The sequence below is a fragment of the Giraffa tippelskirchi genome, chromosome 1, assembly GCF_054371585.1.
Source record: "Giraffa tippelskirchi isolate mGirTip1 chromosome 1, T2T-mGirTip1v1.2.pri, whole genome shotgun sequence".
NCBI lineage: Eukaryota > Metazoa > Chordata > Mammalia > Artiodactyla > Giraffidae > Giraffa > Giraffa tippelskirchi.
Genome location: NC_137275.1, coordinates 110,761,592 through 110,782,282, shown reverse-complemented (window position 1 = coordinate 110,782,282; position 20,691 = coordinate 110,761,592). Strand labels below are relative to the sequence as shown.

Below are 20,691 nucleotides of genomic sequence, written 5' to 3'. Positions count from 1 at the left end.
TGTAGATTTTCTACATTCATGTGGGTCCTGAGTGCAGCAATGGGAAGTGGTAACACCCCAACCTCTAACCATAAGGATGCTGGTGTCCCCTGCCATCACTCTACCACCTGGTTTCAGCTCAGGTAGACCCCAGGCATTTGGATTCAAGTTGGAACCAGATATGTGCCTGGATGCTGGGATGGTGGCTTGCCCTTCCTACTGCAGCAGCCATGCTGCAATGAGATGACCCGCAGGTAATCTGGCCCACAGTAGGAGCACAAGTGGTGCTGGGTGCCCCACACAGTTCTGTCCAAAAGTTAGTTGGTCCAGATGCATCTGAATAAGTGAGGCCTAGGGCATTCACACCAACCCCCAAATTCCCACCAGCCATAGAGACTGCAGATCCCATCAACAGTGGGCCTGATGTGGTACTAGCAGACAGCAAGCTACTGTCTCCAGTACCAGGCACTGTGGTATACACTCCAAAATAGCAGATACATCCCTGGGGAAAATACTGGAGTTGTAGACAAAGGCCGGCTGCATGTTGATGATGATTGTGGCAGACAGGGGATCTGGCAAACCTGAATCCATTATGTTTCCTCTGGGTGGCTGGACTGCAGAAGAGGTTAGCTTTTTATCTCGTGCTAGGACTAATGGGTTTCCCAGTGGAATAAACTTGTCAGGCTTCTCCCTATTGTTGGCCCCAGATGTGGGCTGAATGGTGAGTTCTGGGTCCAAGTGAAGCTTGAAAACGTGGGTACCTCTGTTGACCAACTCCACAGGTAAATAAGTTGAAGCTTGGGTCCAGGCATTGCCACCACTGGGTGCTGTGTTCTCAGAACCAACAATAGCATGTGATATGGGTAGTGGTTCTCCTTGGAGTCAGAGGTAGACTGAAAAATAAATCTGAGAAAGAGGTGTTGTATCCATAGCATCGATGTCAAAGACTGGTTTAACGTTTGTACAGATGCCATCTGCTGGAGCATGGATAACTGCCAAAGCCATAGGTGGGGGACTGGGAAAAACAGGAACTGAAACCATAGATGGGGGTTGGGAGAGGCAGGACCCAAAGCCATAATTTGGGGACTGAGGGAAACAGCCAAAGCCCTAGAGAGGGGGCCAAGGAAGACAAGACCCAAAGCTGTAGATGGGGGGCCAGGGGAGACAGCGGCCGGAACCGTAGATGGAGGGATGGGGAAGACACCGGCTGGAGCCCTAGATAGTGGGGCTGGGGAACACAGGACCCAAGGCCGTAGATGGGGGACCAAAGGAGACATTAGCCGGGGACCTAGATGGGGGGCTGGGCAAGACAGCAGCCAGAGCCTTAGATGGAGGGGCCAAGAGAGGCAGCAGCTGGAGCCCCAGATCGGGGGCTGGGGAAGACGGCAGCCTGAGCGCCAGGTGGGGGCCCGGGGAAGACGGCAGCGGGATCCCCAGATGGGCTGGGGAAGATGGCAGCGGGATCCCCAGGTGGGGGCCGGGGAAAGACGGCAGCCGCATCCCCAGGTGGGGGCCCGGGGAAGACGGCAGCCGGAGCCCCAGATGGGCTGGGGAAGATGGCAGCGGGATCCCCAGGTGGGGGCCGGGGAAAGACGGCAGCCGCATCCCCAGGTGGGGGCCCGGGGAAGACGGCAGCCGGAGCCCCAGATGGGCTGGGGAAGATGGCAGCGAGATCCCCAGGTGGGGGCCGGGGAAAGACGGCAGCCGCATCCCCAGGTGGGGGCCCAGGGAAGACGGCAGTCTGATCCCCAAATGGGGGCACCGGGAAGACGGGAGCCTGATCTCCAAATGGGGGCCCCGGGAAGACGGGAGCCTGATCCCCAAATGGGAGCCCGGGGAAGACGGCAGCTGGAGCCCCAGGTGGGGGCCGGGGAAAGATGGCAGCTGCATCTCCAGGTGGGGGCCCGGGGAAGACGGCAGCCGGAGCCCCAAATGGGCTGGGGAAGATGGCAGCGGGATCCCCAGGTGGGCGCCGGGGAAAGACGGCAGCCGCATCCCCAGGTGGGGGCCCGGGGAAGACGGCAGCAGGATCCCCAGGTAGGGGCCCGGGGAAGACGGCAGTCTGATCCCCAAATGGGGGCACCGGGAAGACGGGAGCCAGATCCCCAAATGGGGGCCTGGGTAAGACGGCAGTCTGATCCCCAAATGGGAGCCCGGGGAAGACGGCAGCTGGAGCCCCAGGTGGGGGCCGGGGAAAGATGGCAGCTGCATCTCCAGGTGGGGGCCCGGGGAAGACGGCAGCAGGATCCCCAGGTTGGGGCCCGGGGAAGACGGCAGCCGCATTCCCAGGTTGGGGCCCGGAGAAGACGGCAGTCTGATCCCCAAATGGGGGCACCGGGAAGACGGGAGCCTGATCCCCAAATGGGAGCCTGGGGAAGACGGCAGCAGGATCCCCAGGTTGGGGCCCGGGGAAGACGGCAGCCGGAGCCCCAGTTGGGGGTCTGGGGAATACAGAGGCTTTTTGCTGCTTATCTGTGGTCACAAATGTGGGCCGAGGGTTGGTTTGGGAGTCAAAGGGATAGTTAAAAATTGAAGCGCGGCAGGGGACCATCGGCACAAATGGGATGGTGGTGTCTGGTCTCTGTGCAATGTGTGTCTGCTCCACCCAAATACCTGGGGGAGACAGAAAAATGACAGCTTGATCAGGGGGAGTAGTGTCCATGTCAGTGATGCCCGGATTTGAAGGAGACGGGGAGGTCACACTTGCAGATGCCATGACTGTGGTGGTAAAAGGGACTGAAGTAGAAGTGATGGGCTGGTCAGTTAGAACAGGGGGAGCGATGGGAGGGTCTGGAAGAGGGGTGAGTAAGTATAAGGGAGGGGGAGAATCTACACACATGGGTGTTGGGGTTTCATTTTTGTAGGAGGGTGGCTGGGAGGAGAGGGTTGGGGTGCTCAGAGGTGTGGAGAGGTCAGAAATAAAAGGTGGTGTTGCTCTGACTGAACACTGAGGGCCTCCATCCTCCTTAAGCGTTATTCCCACAATGGGATTGAAAATTGGAGGAAGACGAGAATCTGCAGAAATAGCAGAATGAGAGTAAACACGGTCTGTGTGTCTTGCCTCCTGATCCATACAAGGTGTCAGGTAAGGTGGAAGGCCAGCCAGATTGGGGAATCTGGAGGACAGGTCGGCCAAGTCAGTGGTAGTAGGAGGGACCTCTAAAATGTGACTGACCGGAACCAGGGAGCCTGCGGTCCCTGGGGCAGGCGGAGGGGCACTGCGGCGTCGCATGGCCTTCCTTGTATCCTTCAGGACTTTGTTCCGATGTCGCTCCATGCTTCGTTTCAGGGTGCCCCAGTTTCTGGCAAGAGTCATGCCTGGAAGCTTCGGAGGTGGGGGAAGGTCACTGCGACCCCACGGCAGAGGCAGCGGTGGTGGCAGTGGTGGCAGCAGTGGCGGCAGTGGCAGAAAAAGCAGCGGGGGCATCTTCCGCTTGCGGTGGTGCCTACTGCTGGCAAATCCCAGGGAAGAAGAGCTTCTCCGTGGGGTGTCTGAAGGTTGTTCGCGCTGCAGCACCTTCCCAGACATCAGTGAGTCAGGGGAGCTGGGTCGGTGGTCTTCACCCAGCACTTCTTCTATTGGCCTGTCGGGCAGCAGGTTGCAGCACGGACTTGAGGCAGAGAGCACCGTGGCCAGGGGGCCAGGCTGCAAGGGAGGCTGGCCATCTCCAGCAGTGCCGTCTGAGCAGATGGCGGGGCTTTCGGAGGAAAAGTTCATCCGAGACACCTGGGCTTTCTCACTAAAGTTGCCTTCTGGGTGCACCGGAAGGAGATTTGGAGGCTCAGGACTGCATTGGAAGGACGCGAGGACCCCGCTGGTCTCCTGGGGCCTAGATGTCATTGTCATATCCCCGTTGCGGTATGGACTTATCTTTCTTTTTTTTTTTTTTTTTTTTTTTTTTTTTAACTCTCCTTTTTTTTTTTTTTTTATTACTTTACAATATTGTAATAGTTTTTGCCATACATTGACAAGAATCAGCCATGGGTTTACATGTGTTCCCCTTCCCGGACCCCCCACCCACCTCCCTCCCCCTCTCATCCTTCTGGATCATCCCATTGCCCCGGCCCTGAGCCCTTGTCACATGCATCGAACATGGAATGGTGCTCTGTTTCACATATGACAATACACATGTCTCAATGCCATTCTCCCAGAACGTCCCACCCTCACCTTCTCCCTCAGAGTCCATAAAATTGTTCCATGCATCTGTGTCTCTTATTCTGTCTCGCATATAGGGTTATCATTACCATCTTTCAGATTCCATATATATGCATTAGTATACTGTATTGTTGTTTTTCTTTCTGGCTTACTTCACTCTGTATAATGGGCTCCAGTTTCATCCATCTCAGTAGAACCGGTTGAAACTGGGAATAGAACTGCCATATGACCCAGCAATCCCACTGCTGGGCATATACACCGAGGAAACCAGAATTGAAAGAGACGCGTGTACCCCAATGTTCATCGCAGCACTGTTTACAATAGCCAGGACATGGAAGCAACCTAGATGTCCATCAGCAGATGAATGGATAAGGAAGCTGTGGTACATATACACAATGGAATATTACTCAGCCATTAAAAAAAATACATTTCAACCGGTTCTACTGAGATGGACTTATCTTTCCATTGTCCTCTCCTTCGGCCTCTGTGTGACCTTCCTCCTTTGTCGTGCCTTCCCTGTGTTCTTCTTGGACCTTCGCCTCACTCTCTTTTGCGCAAGGAAGTAGGAGGTGACTGGTTGGTACCAGCTTCCCAGCCTCGACGACCCAAGCAGGTAGCTCAGGTAGTGAACGCAGGAGAATAATTTTGCGCCCCGGTGGAGGAATTCTGACAGTTCTCGAAGGTCCGAACATCATGGAATTACGAGTGGACAAGACGGGCTGCTTCTTCGGCGAGTCCTTCAAGTTCACCAGGGGTAGGACGCCCACACGGGAGTACCCAGCCTGCTGGATGGGGTAGTGCCTTTTCGGCGCGATGTAAAAGCTGGATGATAAAGGCACTCGATCCTGGTTGAGCAGCCTACGACCCGGGTGTAAAGCAGGAGCTGGAGCAGCGGGGTGTAAAGCAGGAGCTGGAGCAGCGGGGTGGCCCCGGCCAGATGTGATGGCAACCCGAGAGGGCAAAACCAGTGAGCGATGGCCCAGCGGGTGCCGGCGGTGGAGCGCGGAAACAAATTTACACAGTAAATTGCCCATATAGGACAGATTGTGCGCCAAACGCCCCGAGAATAGAGTGTGAAACTGGGAGAGCGTCTCCCTAGCTTCTGACTCCTATCGCGGTCAAACACGCACTGGAGAAACGATTCCTCAGCCTGGCGTTTGTGACATGTCCATGGTATACGCATCACAGAGGGCAAACTCCGGGGCAAAGGGCGGGGCCCCTCCCGGACTCTCTAGCAGCTGAGACTTCCCACTGTGGGTGCAGGTGTTTGGCACCAGAGGCGCCACCACGCAGAGACTGTTCAGGACTGTGGGGGCTTCCTCCTCCAGAGCTCATCCTGTCTAGCATCTCATCATGCAGCCCCTTTGGTGCCTGCATGTGTATTGGCCAGCCCCTCCCTGCCTGGGTCTCAGAGGCCTGTGCAAAGCTGAGTGCAGGAGCCACCCACCCTGTGGAGGGGTGGTCCAGCACCTATGGGGGACCTCCCCAGCTTCTCTGCGAGGCCTGGAGCCAGGACCACTTTCTCCACTGCTGTTCCTCTGCCATCATCACCAGCCGGCAGAGAATGCAGAGACCTCACCTGGCCAGATGCTGCACCCCACAACGTCCCTTCTTGGCAGGTAAGGCTCTTTCTTCACTTCTTTTTAGAAATTTGGTACAACAGTTAAACCTTATACTGTTCTTCAGGGTGTGCAGATGGTAATGGCTTAGCCAGGATTTGAACCAAGCCTGCTCTGGACTGTGGTGCCTCCTTGTCATACATGCTTCATGTGTTACTGTTCTTTTCTTGTACTCCTTATGGCACTTAGCCCTAAGTGTCATACCTATAATGAGCCTATATTCTACCCTGTAGAAGGTTTTCTTTTGCTCAATTCATGAATTGATCACCTACCGCACTGGGTTCTGATCTCAGAAGATGCAGGTTAGGGACCACCAGTTGTCAGCATAGCACCAGCGGAGGTTTTCCCTTTGGTCTAGTTTGAAGGATCCAGATATGTAAAGATTATAGTCTAAATAAATCGTGGGCTTTCCTGAAAGAAATTTACCAGTGAATTATCCCGTATGAATTAGAAGCCAATTTCTCTGGCCTTCCTGGAGTTATTTTCAGTAAGGCAGTTGCCTTTCATGTCTAGAAAGTAAATACATCATTTATTGTAGCTTCATAGTGGATCACTGTGTCAGTTTAAAATAGTCAGGTACAATTTGGTCACTGTGAGCATGTCAGCTTGGTCCACTCTTTACTACCATATATAATTCTCGAGATTCTTATGCCCAGGAGAGAAGAAGCACTCTTGGGTGTCTAGGACAAGGGAAACATGTTATTATTCACAAGGTAGAAGCTTCAAAATAATAGGAAAGAACTGGAAAATCCTAGTCTAACATGGCTTTATCGAGTTTGAATCTTGTTTCTTTGGCTTACTTCATTGGAGTGTTTTCTTTCTCCTGTGTTTCTCCTGTAACACATTGTGTGTTACACATCAGGCATGTGACATGTAGAGGTTTCAGAACCCAGAACTGTATTGATCAGTGAAATTTTATTTATATATTTTAGTTTAAAATCTCTTTAAAATAACATGACATAATTCATATATTATAAATAAGTTTTGCCCTCTGCCCTTGAGATTCTTTTTATAGTATGTCAAAGCAAATTTGGACTTCCATCCCCAATAAGATTTGAGATTGGAGGGCACAATAAGTTTTTCTCAGACCTAAATTATGTCTGAAAAAAGCGAGAAATATCATGAGCCCTATCTGACCTCTCTAGGAGCAGAAATGATTTACAGCCGTGGCATTTAACCATAATTCCTTGATCTTGTTTGAGACGAGTTCAGTAAGGAACAATCTCTTGATTTTTGTTTCTTCTTTGTTTTCTTGTTTTGCTTACCAACAATCCATTGTAATCCATGTATTAATATGGCAGCAGGCTGAGTGATCTTTGGAGCTCATTAAAGTAACTTTTTTTCCCTAAAATAACTTTAATTTCCTTGTTTTTCAGCTCCTCTTCTTTCCTTGCCCTTTACCATAACCAGAACTCACCAAAAGCTGACTGGCTTTGTGCAGACCCCTCTTAGGACAATCTTTCCTTAATTATTTTATTCATCACTCTGTTTCATTTTTTGCCTTCTAGAAATATGTTGAAATCTTTCTGTAGTTGATGACTTCCACAACCTCTTGGCTTTTATTAGCTTATTAATTTGGTATTTCTACACTTTTATTTAAATATGGTTTCAGAAGGAACAGAAAGTAAATATGTGCCCTAGTCTGCCATCTTGAGCTGAAAATCCCTGTCAATTTTAGCATCCAGCATTCCCATAGGGGGAAAAAAAAAAAAAACCTTGACATTAATAGGTGTAACACTCAAGATTTCAGCTTTTCTTGGGCAATCACTAAGGACTTAGTATGTGGTAATTTCTAATGGGAAAATAATAACTATTTCATGGAATTTATTTGAGGATTACGTTAGATAATGAACATACAAACACTTTCTAAAGTTTAAAAGTCCATAAAAATGTTTTTTGTTATTGATTTATTGCTACTTCAATTTTACTTGACCTTGCTTATGTGAGAAGATGCCTTCTGATTTGCTGTTTTGAAAGTTAGATTGTATTTTTCAACAGTTCAATGAAAACATAATTTCTGAAGGTGAAGCTGTAAATGTTTCCTGATACTTGTCACTTTACAATATTTTCAGCACCTAATTCACTCATGTATTCCTCCTCCCAATTTTGTTGTGGACCTACTACCCGCCAGATGCTTTCCATCAGGTGTCGGAAAACATTTTCTGGATTTTTAAATATGTGTCTTAGATTTGGTGGGCCATATACAGTTGCTGTAGCTTCTTCTCCTCTTCTTTCTTCAGCAGCCTTTCAAAATGTGAGGCTCAGTATTAGCTCACCGGTCATAAAAACACAAGCTGAGCTCACAATGATTTGTGAGCAATTATTTGCCAGTCCCTGCTCTACATTGTCACTGACTAAGAGGTGCGTTTTTGAGTAAATCATGTCTTTGAGTCAACTCTTGGTCTTCCGGAGCTTGTCCTTACTCTCTTGCAGTCTCTAATCAACAGGGCATTCAGAGAGATCCTGTTAAAACATAAATCAGATCCTATTGCTCAGATCTCTTCAGTGACTTACTCCAAGCAGAAAGCAAAGTCTCCACAGGCCTAGAAATCTGGGCCTCTGTTTCCTCCCTGACTTGTTCCTTCTCCTCTCTACTTTGCTCACTCTATTTCCCACACACTGACATCCTTTCTGTTCCTTGAATACCCTAGGCATATTTTTGCCTCCTTCTCTTTCCATCTGACTGTTCCCTCTGCTGGTAATATTCATTCCCCAGATATGCACCTCGCTCCCTTCCACAACCACCTTAAATTCCTTCATAATTATTATCTTCCTCATAAAGCCTTCATTTATTACTTAATTTCAAGTGGCAGGTGCCTTCTATCAGCCATCTCCATCTCCCTACAATGCTTTCTGTTTTTTCTCTAGCACTTACCTGATATTCTAGTTATTCTATGCATCTATTTAATTTTTATTTACATGTTTATACTTATAGTTTTATATTTGCTTGTTTATTTTTGTCTACCCCCTCAGTTGGAGAGAGGGTATATTCATCTATGTTGATCACTGCTGTGTCATCAACCTATAAAACATACTGAAGAATGGTGCCTGAAATTTGATAAGGGATTAAGAAATTGGCCACATAACTAAATACGTACATAAATTAATGAACAAATCTCCAGGGCTTCTGGATTGAGGGCTAATGAAAAGAGGAAGGCAAATGGTTGGGGCAGGGTACTACAAGAAGTAGAATTTGGAATACTCTGATAGCTATCCCAATAGATAAGGTCTTGTTAATTTAGATAGTTTTAATGAGCGAGCTGCGAACTAGGGACACAGTATCAAGATTTTTATAATGTATTGTGTAGAGTTCTTTTGAAGTGTGCACAGATATCACTGAAAATCTATGAATGTGTGCATGCCTGTATTACTTTATTTAGTGCTTTACAAGAGCCCCTCAAGGACAGGGTTATTGTAAGTATCAGTATCTTTCCTTTATTATGAGCTTAATTTGTTCAAAATTATATCATAATTTATTTGCAGCTGTGAAACTAGACTTAGTTTTTGAGTATACCCTCCCTAGAAATCTGTGACATTAATAAAACCAACACACATGTGTTCAGCTTCCAACGATACACATACTACAAACTCAATTATGGGCCATCCATTTTAATGAAGGCAAGAAGTGATTTAACAAATACAAAGCAAAGAGAATATTAAGTTTTGTCCTCCGTTAATATTAGTAATGGATAACGTGGATTCCAACACCTTCAAAATAGTTTGAGACCATCATCTCTGTGTCATGGCAGAGGGATATTCAGCCAGGATATTGTTCTCTGTCACTCAGAAAAATACCCGCAATGTATACTGATACTTACTGAGTCAGATATGGGACATTTGAGTGATTAGGAGTCTTTTAGCATGATTCTTTCAGATGCCTTAGCTACAAGATGAAGCTAGCAGCTTTGGACACTTTTAGCAATGAAGAGTTTGTTGGGATATTAATTTTCATGCTGAATGAAATGAGCTTATTTCTTCTTGAAAGCCTCCCACATACCATTTCTAACCTCTGTTTTCTGTTTGGAAAGACTTTTAGAAATTAAAGATCAAGACAAAAAATAAATCACAACTTAAATGATACATGGAATATTTTTCTGACTTAAAGGACCCTGCAGAATTAAATATGACCCAGTTCAAATCTGAGCTACTAAGGCTTCTCTGGTAGCTCAGATGGTAAAGAATCTGCTTGCAGTGCAGGAGACCTGGTTTCAATCCCTGGGTTGGGAAGATCCCCTGGAGAAGCAAATGGAAACCCGTTCCAGTATTCTTGCCTGGAAAATCCCATGGACAGAGGAGCTTGGCCGGCTACAGTCCATAGGGTCACAAAGAGTCAGACAGTACTGAAGAGACTTAGCACTAACACAGTTCAAATGTTAATTTCATTTTAATGTGTATATTGGAGTGGAATCTTCAAGGTACCAGAAAACGAGAATTCACCCTACCTACTTGAAACTGCAGCACAGCACGCACACTTCAGTTACCAGTTCTGTTCATTCCACAGAATTATCTTCATAAAACATAGTGTTCTATATACCTGAGATGTATCTTACTTAGTTTTAAGAATTTCCAGATAACTCTTCATACATAGTGTTACAATTCCCATCTTGCCAAGTCCTGCACCAGTTACATAGAACACAGCACATTTATTTCTCTGGATTGTTCAGATCCCAGTGATAGAAGGATGGAGTGGGATCAAAGAGATCAGGATTCTTGTCCCAGATTTACCATAAAATAATTGTGTTCTCAGGAAAATTGTAGTTATTCTAGACCCCTTTCCTTGTCTTTATTTCCAGAGTTTCACTATTCAGTTCAGTTCAGTTTCTCAGTCGTGTCCGACTCTTTGAGACCCCATGAATCGCAGCACGCCAGGCCTCCCTGTCCATCACCAGCTCCCGGAGTTTACCCAAACTCATGTCCATCGAGTCGGTGATGCCATCCAACCATCTCATCCTCTGTCGTCCCCTTCTCCTCCTGCCCCCAATCCTTCCCAGCATCAGGGTCTTTTCCAGTGAGTCAGCTCCTCGCATGAGGTGGCCAAAGTATTGGAGTTACAGCTTCAACATCAGTCCTTCCAATGAACACCCAGGACTGATCTCCTTTAGGATGGACTGGTTGGATCTCCTTGCAGTCCAAGGGACTCTCAAGAGTCTTCTCCACCACCACAGTTCAAAAGCATCAATTCTTTGGCGCTCAGCTTTCTTCACCGTCCAACTCTCACATCCATACATGACCACTGGACCATAGCCTTGACTAGACGGACCTTTGTTGGCAGAGTAATGTCTCTGCTTTTCAATATGCTGTCTAGGTTGGTCATAACTTTCCTTCCAAGGAGTAAGCATCTTTTAATTTCATGGCAGCAATCACCATCTGGAGTGATTTTGGAGCCCCCCAAAAATAAAGTCTGACACTGTTTCCACTGTTTTCCCATCTACTTCCCATGAAGTGATGGGACCAGATGCCATGATCTTAGTTTTCTGAACGTTGAGCTTTAAGCCAACTTTTTCACTCTCCTCTTTCACTTTCATCAAGAGGCTCCTTAGTTCTTCTTCACTTTCTGCCATAAGGGTGGTGTCATCTACATATCTGAGGTTATTGATATTTCTCCTGGCAATCTTGATTCCAGCTTGTGTTTCTTCCAGCCCAGTGTTTCTCATGATGTACTCTGCATATAAGTTAAATAAGCAGTGTGACAATGTACAGCCTTGACATACTCCTTTTCCTATTTGGAACGAGTCTGTTCCATGTCCAGTTCTAACTGTTGCTTCCTGACCTGCATACAGGTTTCTCAAGAGACAGGTCAGATGGTCTGGTATTCCCATCTCTTTCAGAGAGTTGCACTAGATGACACCAAATAACATCCCACTCTTTGCAGTAATAGCTTCGATGTTATTGGTATTCTGAAACAAATGAAGACAATGACACATGAAGCTGTGCACCATCTATGTAACTATGTTTTTAGAGTTGCCTCCGTTTTAAAAGAGACACGTGTGCCCCAATGTTCATCGCAGCACTGTTTACAATAGCCAGGACATGGAAGCAACCTAGATGTCCATCAGCAGACGAATGGATAAGGAAGCTGTGGTACATATACACAATGGAATATTACTCAGCCATTAAAAAAGAATACATTTGAATCAGTTCTATTGAGATGGATGAAACTGGAGCCCATTATACAGAGTAATGTAAGCCAGAAAGAAAAACACCAATGCAGTATACTAATACGTATATATATATGGAATTTGAAAGATGGTAATGATAACCCTATATGCGAGACAGAATAAGAGACACAGATGCATAGAACAGTCTTATGGACTCTGAGGGAGAAGATGAGGGTGGGATGTTCTGGGACAATAGCATTGAAACATGTATATTATCATATGTGAAACAGAACACCATTCCAGGTTCGATTCATGAGACAAATGCTCAGGGCTGGGGCAATGGGAAGACCCAGAGGGATGGGATGGGGAGGGAGGAGGGAGGGGGGTCCAGGATGGGGAACACATGTAAACCCATGGCTGATTCATGTCAATGTATGGCAAAAACCACTACAATATTGTAAAGTAATTAGCCCCCAACTAAAATAAATAAATTTATTAAAAAAAAAAAATGATAAGATGGCTGAGCACAGAGGTAGATGTTTTGACCAGAGAGGCTCCAAAGTAAATGCAGCTAAACCACACGTTTCCTTCTTTCCCGAAGCTCACTTAACTGAACATAGGCTGCCGGATATTAAGCTGTAAAGCATATTATCAGTGTATTTTAAAAGAAGCTATTCTTCTAAGATTTCTAATTAATAGCAGGAAGTTTTGAAATTCTTAAAAGATCATCTGATCTTGTGAGATTTACAGCTCCATTTTCCAGTCAAGCAAGTTGAGTTAAGGCATCTGAACTTCTGGATGCATCTCAGAACTAAAATTCTGAACCTCTTGAGTTTTTCTTCATGCTGTCAGAAATTCACGCCAGATAATCCTTTTAATAGCGAGTACGTACAGACTTGTATATTTTCATATAAGAAAGCAATGTGGTGAGTCAGGATGGAAGTGAAGCCCTTAGTCTCAGAGGGGTACTGAGCTCCTGGTGAAATATAGCCATCATTTCTTCAAAATAGAAAAGCAGTTATTTGAAGTTATTAACACCAAATAACTATTGATACATTTATCTGTGATACATGTATTTACTGTACCAACTAGGTGTGTTCTCTTTGGGAAGTCTGTTTAAGACACAGATTGTTTATTTTTGTTTGTTTTCCCACAAAGACCGTGACCTTCTGATCAGGAATGTCTATATTTTACTAACATCTGGAACCACCAACTAACACGGTGTCTAGAATGTAGCCAATGAATATGAAATAAATGAATACATTTTTAAAGTAAGGGCCAGGGTGTGGGCAAATACAAATTTTTTGTTTTCAGTCATAACGTGATTGAAACATGTAAATGATACAGACAACAAGCGCTACAGTAATTCAAAGAAGGCATAGAACAGATAACCTGTAAGCATCTATTGTATAGCACAGGGAGCTATACTCGATATTTTGTAATAACTTATTAATGGAAAAGAATCTGATAAAGGACGTATAGATAAATTAATCACTGAACTGTACACCTGAAACTAACATGGCGTTGTAAATCAACTATACTTCAATTTAAAAAACAGACAACAAAAGACACCAAGAAGTCATAGCCGTTCTTATGATATTTCCATAGAGAAGCCAAATGAGGAAGAGAGAGATAGCTTTTGAATTAACCAGAGGAGGAGTCACAGAGAACCTAGGCTTGGACCTGAACTTGAGTTTGCATTAAGATTGCGGTGCAGGTACAGATGTACGTAATCACGTACACTCACTATAGTGAGACTAGCTGAAGTTATGAGTGTTATTCAAGATCCCAAAGCAAGTGCAGTATGGAGTCAAAATTTTAAGTGACACCTAATACACTAAAAAAAAAACAAACAACAACAAGCCCTTTCTGTGATACTGTGTTGTCGTTGAAATAGTTTTGCTTCTTTTTGGTAGATTATAGTAGAAATTGGTTCTAGTGTTTTCTGCAGTAATTACTAGTTCTGTTTATCCCCTCTAGAGCTGATCTTCAAAATTTCCATTACAGTGGTTTTGCCAAAATGAAACATACAAATATTCATGATGCCTGTATCCAAGTATTTCTTCTGTTGTTCCCTGCTTTTCTTCTAGGATTATATGAACAATTCACTATCTTGAATTATGCTTTTCCCTCCTTCAAGAATTCTCTCCTCCCTATTGGGCACCTGGAAAACCCACTTCATTTGTCAAAACTCAGTTTACATATTATCTCTTTTGTGCTGTCTTCTGTTTAGTGTTGTGATCACACTTTCCTTTTTGCTCCCATTACACTTTTGCATACCTGATTGTTGCACTTGCTACACTGTATTGTAGTTGGATTTTTTACATATCTCGGGCTTCTTCTGGGCAACATTCCTTGGGGCCAGGGACTACCTTTTCTTCATCTATTGCTGCAGCTTTAGCATGTTACTTGTTATGCAGTAGTTAATATAAAAATGAGATTTGAATAAACTTAAAAAGGTAGGTACCTATGACTTATTATCATTTTCCAGACATAACAGGAAAAAATATTACTGTTGGTGCTGAATGTTCACTTTTACTGTAGTGAATGGTGGTGGTACTTGACTCCACTTATAATGTTTTACCCACCATTTAATGTATTTCTACCCGATATCTCTTCTTTATTTCCATCTATATATTTATTGCTAATCCAAGTAAAGCAGGAATGAGGGTAGGGCTAGGTTATACTTGGCTGGAATAGTAAAGACATTGTGTGACTTTTTGGTGAGAAAATCCTAATGCATAAGAGGTCTACATCTTCCCTTTGAGGCATATGGAGGGCTCTGCCTCTAAAGAGTTTTATTAGCAACTAATCAAGATGTTTCTGCATGAGGCTCCTGATTAGCTATTAGTAATACTAAGAGTAAATCAAAACTAAAGTAGTTTCTGACTTGTTTTACATTGTAAATGTAGGTTATTATTTTTTAACGCTGGGGGTGGTGGTGGTGGGGAGTGAGGGAATGGTCTTTTCCCATCTTTATGTTTCAATCCTGTCAAGAGAGATCTTAGGGTAATTTCAGCCCTGCTTCTTTTCTTATTCCACCCTAGGGTGATCACGTGACTTATATAGGAAGCTTGAAAAGAATTAAGTGGGCCTGTTTGTCTTAACTAATTCTGTTCTCTCCCTTGAGAGTGAGAGTTGGTGTCTTCTGTTTCTGTCATCCTGTGTATTACTAGTTCAGTTATGGACTAGTAATTTCTGGGGTTCAGTTATGGGGTCATTTCATTCAAACTGGATTCTAAGCCAGGGTTAGATCAGTACCAGGAATATTTTGACCTCCATCTTCGCTCTTTTATCTTGTTTCTTAATTAACTCCATACCTAGGTGTAATTAAGGTGTTGTACCTGTTGTACTTTCACAAATGCATCCTTTGATATGTTACCTGGAAACACTGAGAAATAAAAAGAAAGGAGCAGACTTTTTGGAGAGGAAAATGTCCACGTGGAAATGTTTTGGTGCTTCCATGCAAGGTAGTCTTGTGCCTTGGTCTTTAATGTGTGGTGGGATGTTGGGACCTTTGACTATTTGAAAATACTTCGGCTTATGCAGTTAACTGCTGAAGTCTAGAAAAGTTTTAATGTATGCTGTATTAGTTTCCAGTACCTGCTATAACAAATCAGTATAAACTTGGAGGCTTAACATAATAAAAATGTACTATCTCACAGTTCTAGAGGTCGAAAGTCTGATATCAAGGTGTCAGTAGGGCTGCCCTCCCTAAAGCTGTTCTAGGGGAGAGTCCACTCCTTGTCTCTTTGAGCCTCTGGTGGTTAGTAGCTTCCCTGCCTTGAGGCCGCATCACTTAGTCTCTGTTTTCACTCCCTTTGTGTGTCTGTATCTTTTTCTTTCATCTGGTCCAAATTGCCCTCTGCCCTTCTTGTTTAATAAGGACAATTATCGTCATATTAAGAACCCGTCTGATTAATACAGGATGGGAATCCCATCTCAAGATCCTTAATGAAACTTGCAAAGACCTTGTTTCCAAGTGAGGTAACAGTTAAGAATTAGAACATGAATATATCCTTTTGGGGGGTCACCATTCAACCCACTACACCAACAATAAGACTCGGCAGTTGGCTGCAGTTTATTGCATGGAGGAGTGGCTGTTTCTGTCAAGCCACTTAAGTAAAGGTCTGGCATAAAGAAAGGGGGCCCTAGGGAATTGCAGGTGGCTGAGTGAATAACTGGAGCAGAATGAATAGGGCACCTGGAGGGTCTTTAGTATACAGAGAACTTTACCTGGCTCTTAACTTTGGGGTGGGCAGGAGTTTACAGGGCAGGAAATACTCAGGCAGCTGCTCACCTTGGCTTACTCTTCAGGTAGTTTTTTCCCAAGCAGGCTTGACTGAGACAAAGACTTAGTTGTAAGGAAAGTATATTTTACAGAACTTGTCAGCATTGACACATATGGTTACCATAGGCTCAAGTTAATCCTTTTACATGTGGATCCAACTGACATGGAATTTGTCAGTTACACTGGAGAAAGAAATGTTCTCTAAAAGGCAGGCTTCTTTGGTCTGTGCAGTTCCACAGCCAGAGGCAGTGAAAATGGCTATGGCGCCGTAGGATCGTAGAATCTACACATCATAACTGGAGGTATAATGTTACTGGATAGAACCCATAATCAGGTCAGTACTGCAGTGTGAACAAGATCATCAAAGAGGAAGGATAACTCAAAAGTCCATGTGTGATAGGTGCTCAGGGCTGTGCATTGCACATGGCAAATTCATAGCGAACAATCAACCTTAGGCCAGAAAATTCCTCCTGGTTCTAAGTTTGCAGGTCAGGAATTTCAGATAAATGGCACAGACTAATGGACATCCTAGTGAGGCTAAAATCAAAGAGACTTTATCTTTCAAATGCCATTGAGTTTCTGCTATGTTCTTTGATAATTTCTGTACTGGTTTCTGGGAATGAAAATGTACCTAGTTTCATTATTCTAGGAGTGGGGACTGGCTTGCTTTTGAGATTGTTTAAATTGTGGGCATAATGCTGTAATCTCAGATTGAATCTTAGTAACTCTTTAAAATCTTTAAAAGCATGATTCACGAAAGACTTGATAAACTGATAGAACAGCCAAGATCCTGAGAGACCTAAGCCAATGTCAGTAACAGAAGTCCAAGCTATAGATATGGAAGTATCCCTCAGTCCACTGAGACACGGAAAGCCCTGCCACTGAGAATGAATTAAAACATACATTTGGGAGGATTATTTCTGGACATTTAGGGACTTCAGATTTTTAACCCAGCATAACAAGGAAACCTGATTTAAAAAAAAAAAAAAAGTGAGGTCTTCAACTTTGTTTTTCTTTCTCAAGATTGCTTTGGTTATTGAGGGTTCTTTGTGGTTACATATGCATTTTAGACTAATTTCTTCTATTTCTGAAAAAAATAGGTTATTTTGATAGGTATTGCATTAAAATGTAGATAGCTTTGTGTAATATAGACATTTTAACATATTAAGTCTTCTAATTCGTAAACATGGTATATCATTCCATTTATGTCTTCCTTAATTTCTTTCAATAACATTTTGTAGTTTTCAGTGTGCAAGTCTTTCATGTCTTTAGTTAAGTTTATTCATATTTTATTATTTTTGATACTATTATAAATGAAATTGTTCTCCTGATTTTTTTTAGATTGTTAATTGTTAGTGTACAGAAGTGCAAGTAATGTGTGTATGCTGATTTTGTATTCTGCAAACAAACTGCTAAGTTTATTAGTTCTAATAGATTTTTTTGTGAACTCTTTAGCATTTTCTGCATCTTTTTTCAGTATGTTCACTTTCAGCCTAAGTGTATCCTTAATTCTAGGTGACATTTTCACTTCCATCTTAGGTTTTCATCTTTTTAAAAAATTATTTTACCATTAATGTTTTTATTTTAATAATCATATTTATATTTTGGCTGTACTGGGTCTTCATTGCTGTCCAAGCTTTTCTCTAGTTGTGGCATGTAGAGTTTCCTCTCTTTGCAGTGCGTGGGCTTCTCACTGCAGTGGTTTTTCTTGTTGTGGAGCATGGGCTCGAGGGTGTGTGGGCTTCAGTCACTGTGGTATGTGGGCTCAGAGTTGTGGTTCCCAGTCTCTAGAGCACAGGCTCAGTAGTTGTGGCTCAGGGGCATAGTTGCTTCGCGGCATGTGGAATCTTCCCAGATAGGAATCAAACCCAGGTCCCCTACATTGGCAGGCACATTCTTTACCAGTGAGCTGCCAGAGAAGCCCCTTAGGCTTTCATCTTAATTCTCAATATATTCAGGCTTAGTTGGGTATATCTCTTGCTCCTCTTCCCTGTACCTCACCATGCCTGGAATAGGAGGTGCCCCTATAACCCTGTGTTGATTTATTTTAAACGACAGAAGTGCATGTACATGTTCATTTCCCTCTGGAAAAGGGGGTTACATTCCACAAGATTCAAACATCAAGTCTTTAAACTTCATTGAACCCATAGATTAATATATAGTTGCATAATTATCGTCCTCTACACCACTCTAAGATAATCATATCAAAGTATGGTTATTAATTATTTTACTTGCAAAGAAATAATAGGCAAAGAGAAAGAAATCTCTTCTCAAAAGAAATTATTCCACTAAAGTAAAGACTAAAGGTCCAAAAGTCAAATTTATATGGAATTTGTGACTATTCTAAGTGATAAAGGACTCTGACAAGAAATATTTCAGTGTTGATTGCTATTATCACCTTTTCACTTTCCATTACAGTTGTTTATATTATTCTCATGAGATTTTACTTAAGTTATCAAGATTTTTATAGTAGTCAAATTAAAGAAACAAAACCCAAAATATCTTAAAATGCCAATACAAAGAAAAATGAGTCAGAACATGAAAAATATTTTAGACAAGTTGGCAACATATATTCTTTGCTCATTTGTTTTTGAGACAAGTTCCATCTTATTCACACCCACATGTACAATACACTGAATAAAATACAACCAATCACCCTATGGTGATGAAAAACAAAAGACAGGATGGTTCTAGAAATTTCTTCTGTCTGTTCCTAGTATCTTGTTGCATCTGGCAAAATAAGCATGTTGAAATGTTCTCTAAATTTTGTGTTTTATTTTATAATAATTTGCTTATTTATCTTAATGTAAATGTTAAAAAAAAAACTTGAGATATTTTAACAGTTGGCATATGAGTTTCCCCACCTATTTTCTCTAATGTTCCCTTTGCCTCCTATAATGATCTTTTAGAATAGCCTGCATATACCATTCACATACTCCGCAGACTCTACAGCCCTATACATGTGCAAAAATAGCTTCTAGGGATGGGTTAGCATACATTGGATTGAATTAGGAAGGTTGTAGAATACATAGTTTTTCATCTCAACATTTCAAAAATACCTTTGGAAATTTTGCACTCAAGTTTGAGTGCAAATTCCATCGACTTACCAAATGCATTTCAGGTATACCTAGGTATGTCCAGTAAAATGGTGAGGAGACTATTTAAATGAGCAAGCGAAAAGAAATCAGCAAAAGGATATATTATAACCAAAAGGCAGATATCATGGGTCAATCAAGTAATCCCAGAAACATATCCACACATATAAACACAATTAACTTACAAAAGAGGTGCAAAGCCAGTTTAGAAGAGAAAGGATAGTCTTCCTGACAAATGGTGCTAGAAACATGTAGTACATGGGTAATATCCATAGATAGCCATATGCAAGACTATGAGTTTTGATCCCTACCTCACACCATATAAAGAATTAATTAAAAATAGATCAAAACATAAATCTGTTAAACTTGGACAAAATCTGTTTGACCTTGGTTAAGCAAAGATTTCCTAGAGATGACACCAAAAACAAGATCCATAAAAGAAAAAAAGTGATAAATTAAGTGTCATCTTTGAAAGACATTATTAATCAAGGAAAAGCTACAGATTGGGATTGGAAGAAAACGTTTTCAAATTACAAATTTGAAAAGACTTGTATCTGTAACATAAATAGAACTCAAAACTCAATAATTAGAAAATTTTTTTAAAAATGAGCAAAAATATTTAAAAAGAGATCCTGCCAAGAAGATGTATGGATGTCAAATAAGCACATGAAGTTGCTCAATGTAATCAATGATTAGCTAAAAGAAAAAAACCACAGGAGATACCACTGCACACCTGTTGAATGGCTAAAATTAGAGTCCAACCACACTAAGTATTGGTGAGGCAGTGTAAAAATTGGAAGTGTTATACAATGCTTGTTGTTGCTGTTGTTGTTCAGTCACTAAGTCATGTCCAAGTCTTTGTAACCCCGTGGACTGTAGCATGACAGGCTACTCTGTCCTCCACTGTCTCCTGAAGTTTGCTCAAATTCATGTCCATTGAGTCAGTGATGTTATCTAACCATCTCATTCTCTGCTTCCTTCTCCTTTTGTCCTTAGTCTTTCAAAAGCATCAAAGTCTTTTCCAGTGAGTTAGCTCTTTGCATCAGGTGGCCAAAGTATTGGAGCTTCAGCTTCAGCATCAATCTGTCCAATGAATATTCAGAATTGATTTCCTCTAGGGTTGACTTCTTTGATCTCCTTACTGACCAGGGGACTCTCAAGAGTCTTCTCCAGCACCACAATATGAAATCAATCAGTTCTTTAGTGTTCAATCTTCTTTATGGTCCAACTCTCACATTCGCACATGCTGCTGCTGCTGCTAAGTCCGACTCTGTGTGACCCCATAGACGGCAGGCAGCCTACCAGGCTTCCCCGTCCCTGGGATTCTCTAGGCAAGAACACTGGAGTGGGTTGCCATTTCCTTCTCCAATGCATGAAAGTGAAAAGTGAAAGTGAAGTCGTTCAGTCGTTTCCGACTCTTTGCGACCCCATGGACTGCAGCCCACCAGGCTCC

The 20,691-nt window shown here is 43.1% G+C and overlaps 2 protein-coding genes and 1 long non-coding RNA gene across 4 annotated transcripts in view; 1 reads left to right on the top strand and 2 right to left on the bottom strand.

Moving 5' to 3' along the window:
• Positions 1-1,217: 1,217 nt before the first annotated feature.
• On the bottom strand, positions 1,218-5,503 carry LOC145505887 (nuclear pore-associated protein 1-like). The gene is made up of 2 exons (XM_081489086.1): positions 4,590-5,503; positions 1,218-3,845 (listed from the first exon to the last, which is right to left on the bottom strand). The coding sequence occupies exon 2, from the start codon at positions 3,824-3,826 to the stop codon at positions 1,304-1,306; it is 2,523 nt and encodes an 840-aa protein (XP_081345212.1). The 5' UTR covers positions 3,827-3,845; positions 4,590-5,503; the 3' UTR covers positions 1,218-1,303.
• LOC145506828 (uncharacterized) overlaps positions 2,862-20,691 on the top strand; it is a 37,868-nt gene continuing 20,038 nt past the window's right edge. Inside the window, exons 1-2 of the long non-coding RNA XR_014054369.1 lie at positions 2,862-3,838; positions 4,584-5,754. This is a non-coding gene — a long non-coding RNA (uncharacterized LOC145506828). The remainder of the gene's footprint in view (positions 3,839-4,583; positions 5,755-20,691) is intronic.
• The window catches only part of LOC145506257 (olfactory receptor 4A47-like), a 249,206-nt gene continuing 237,862 nt past the window's right edge, over positions 9,348-20,691 (bottom strand). For both annotated transcript variants that reach the window (XR_014053693.1, XR_014053720.1), the window contains exon 11: positions 9,348-11,651. The gene's annotated coding sequence lies outside the window, so the exon portion shown is untranslated. The remainder of the gene's footprint in view (positions 11,652-20,691) is intronic.

Bases quoted from the DNA above. Each gene is read 5' to 3' on its own strand.
- LOC145505887 (XM_081489086.1), bottom strand. From the start codon at position 3,826: ATGACAATGACATCTAGGCCCCAGGAGACCAGCGGGGTCCTCGCGTCC.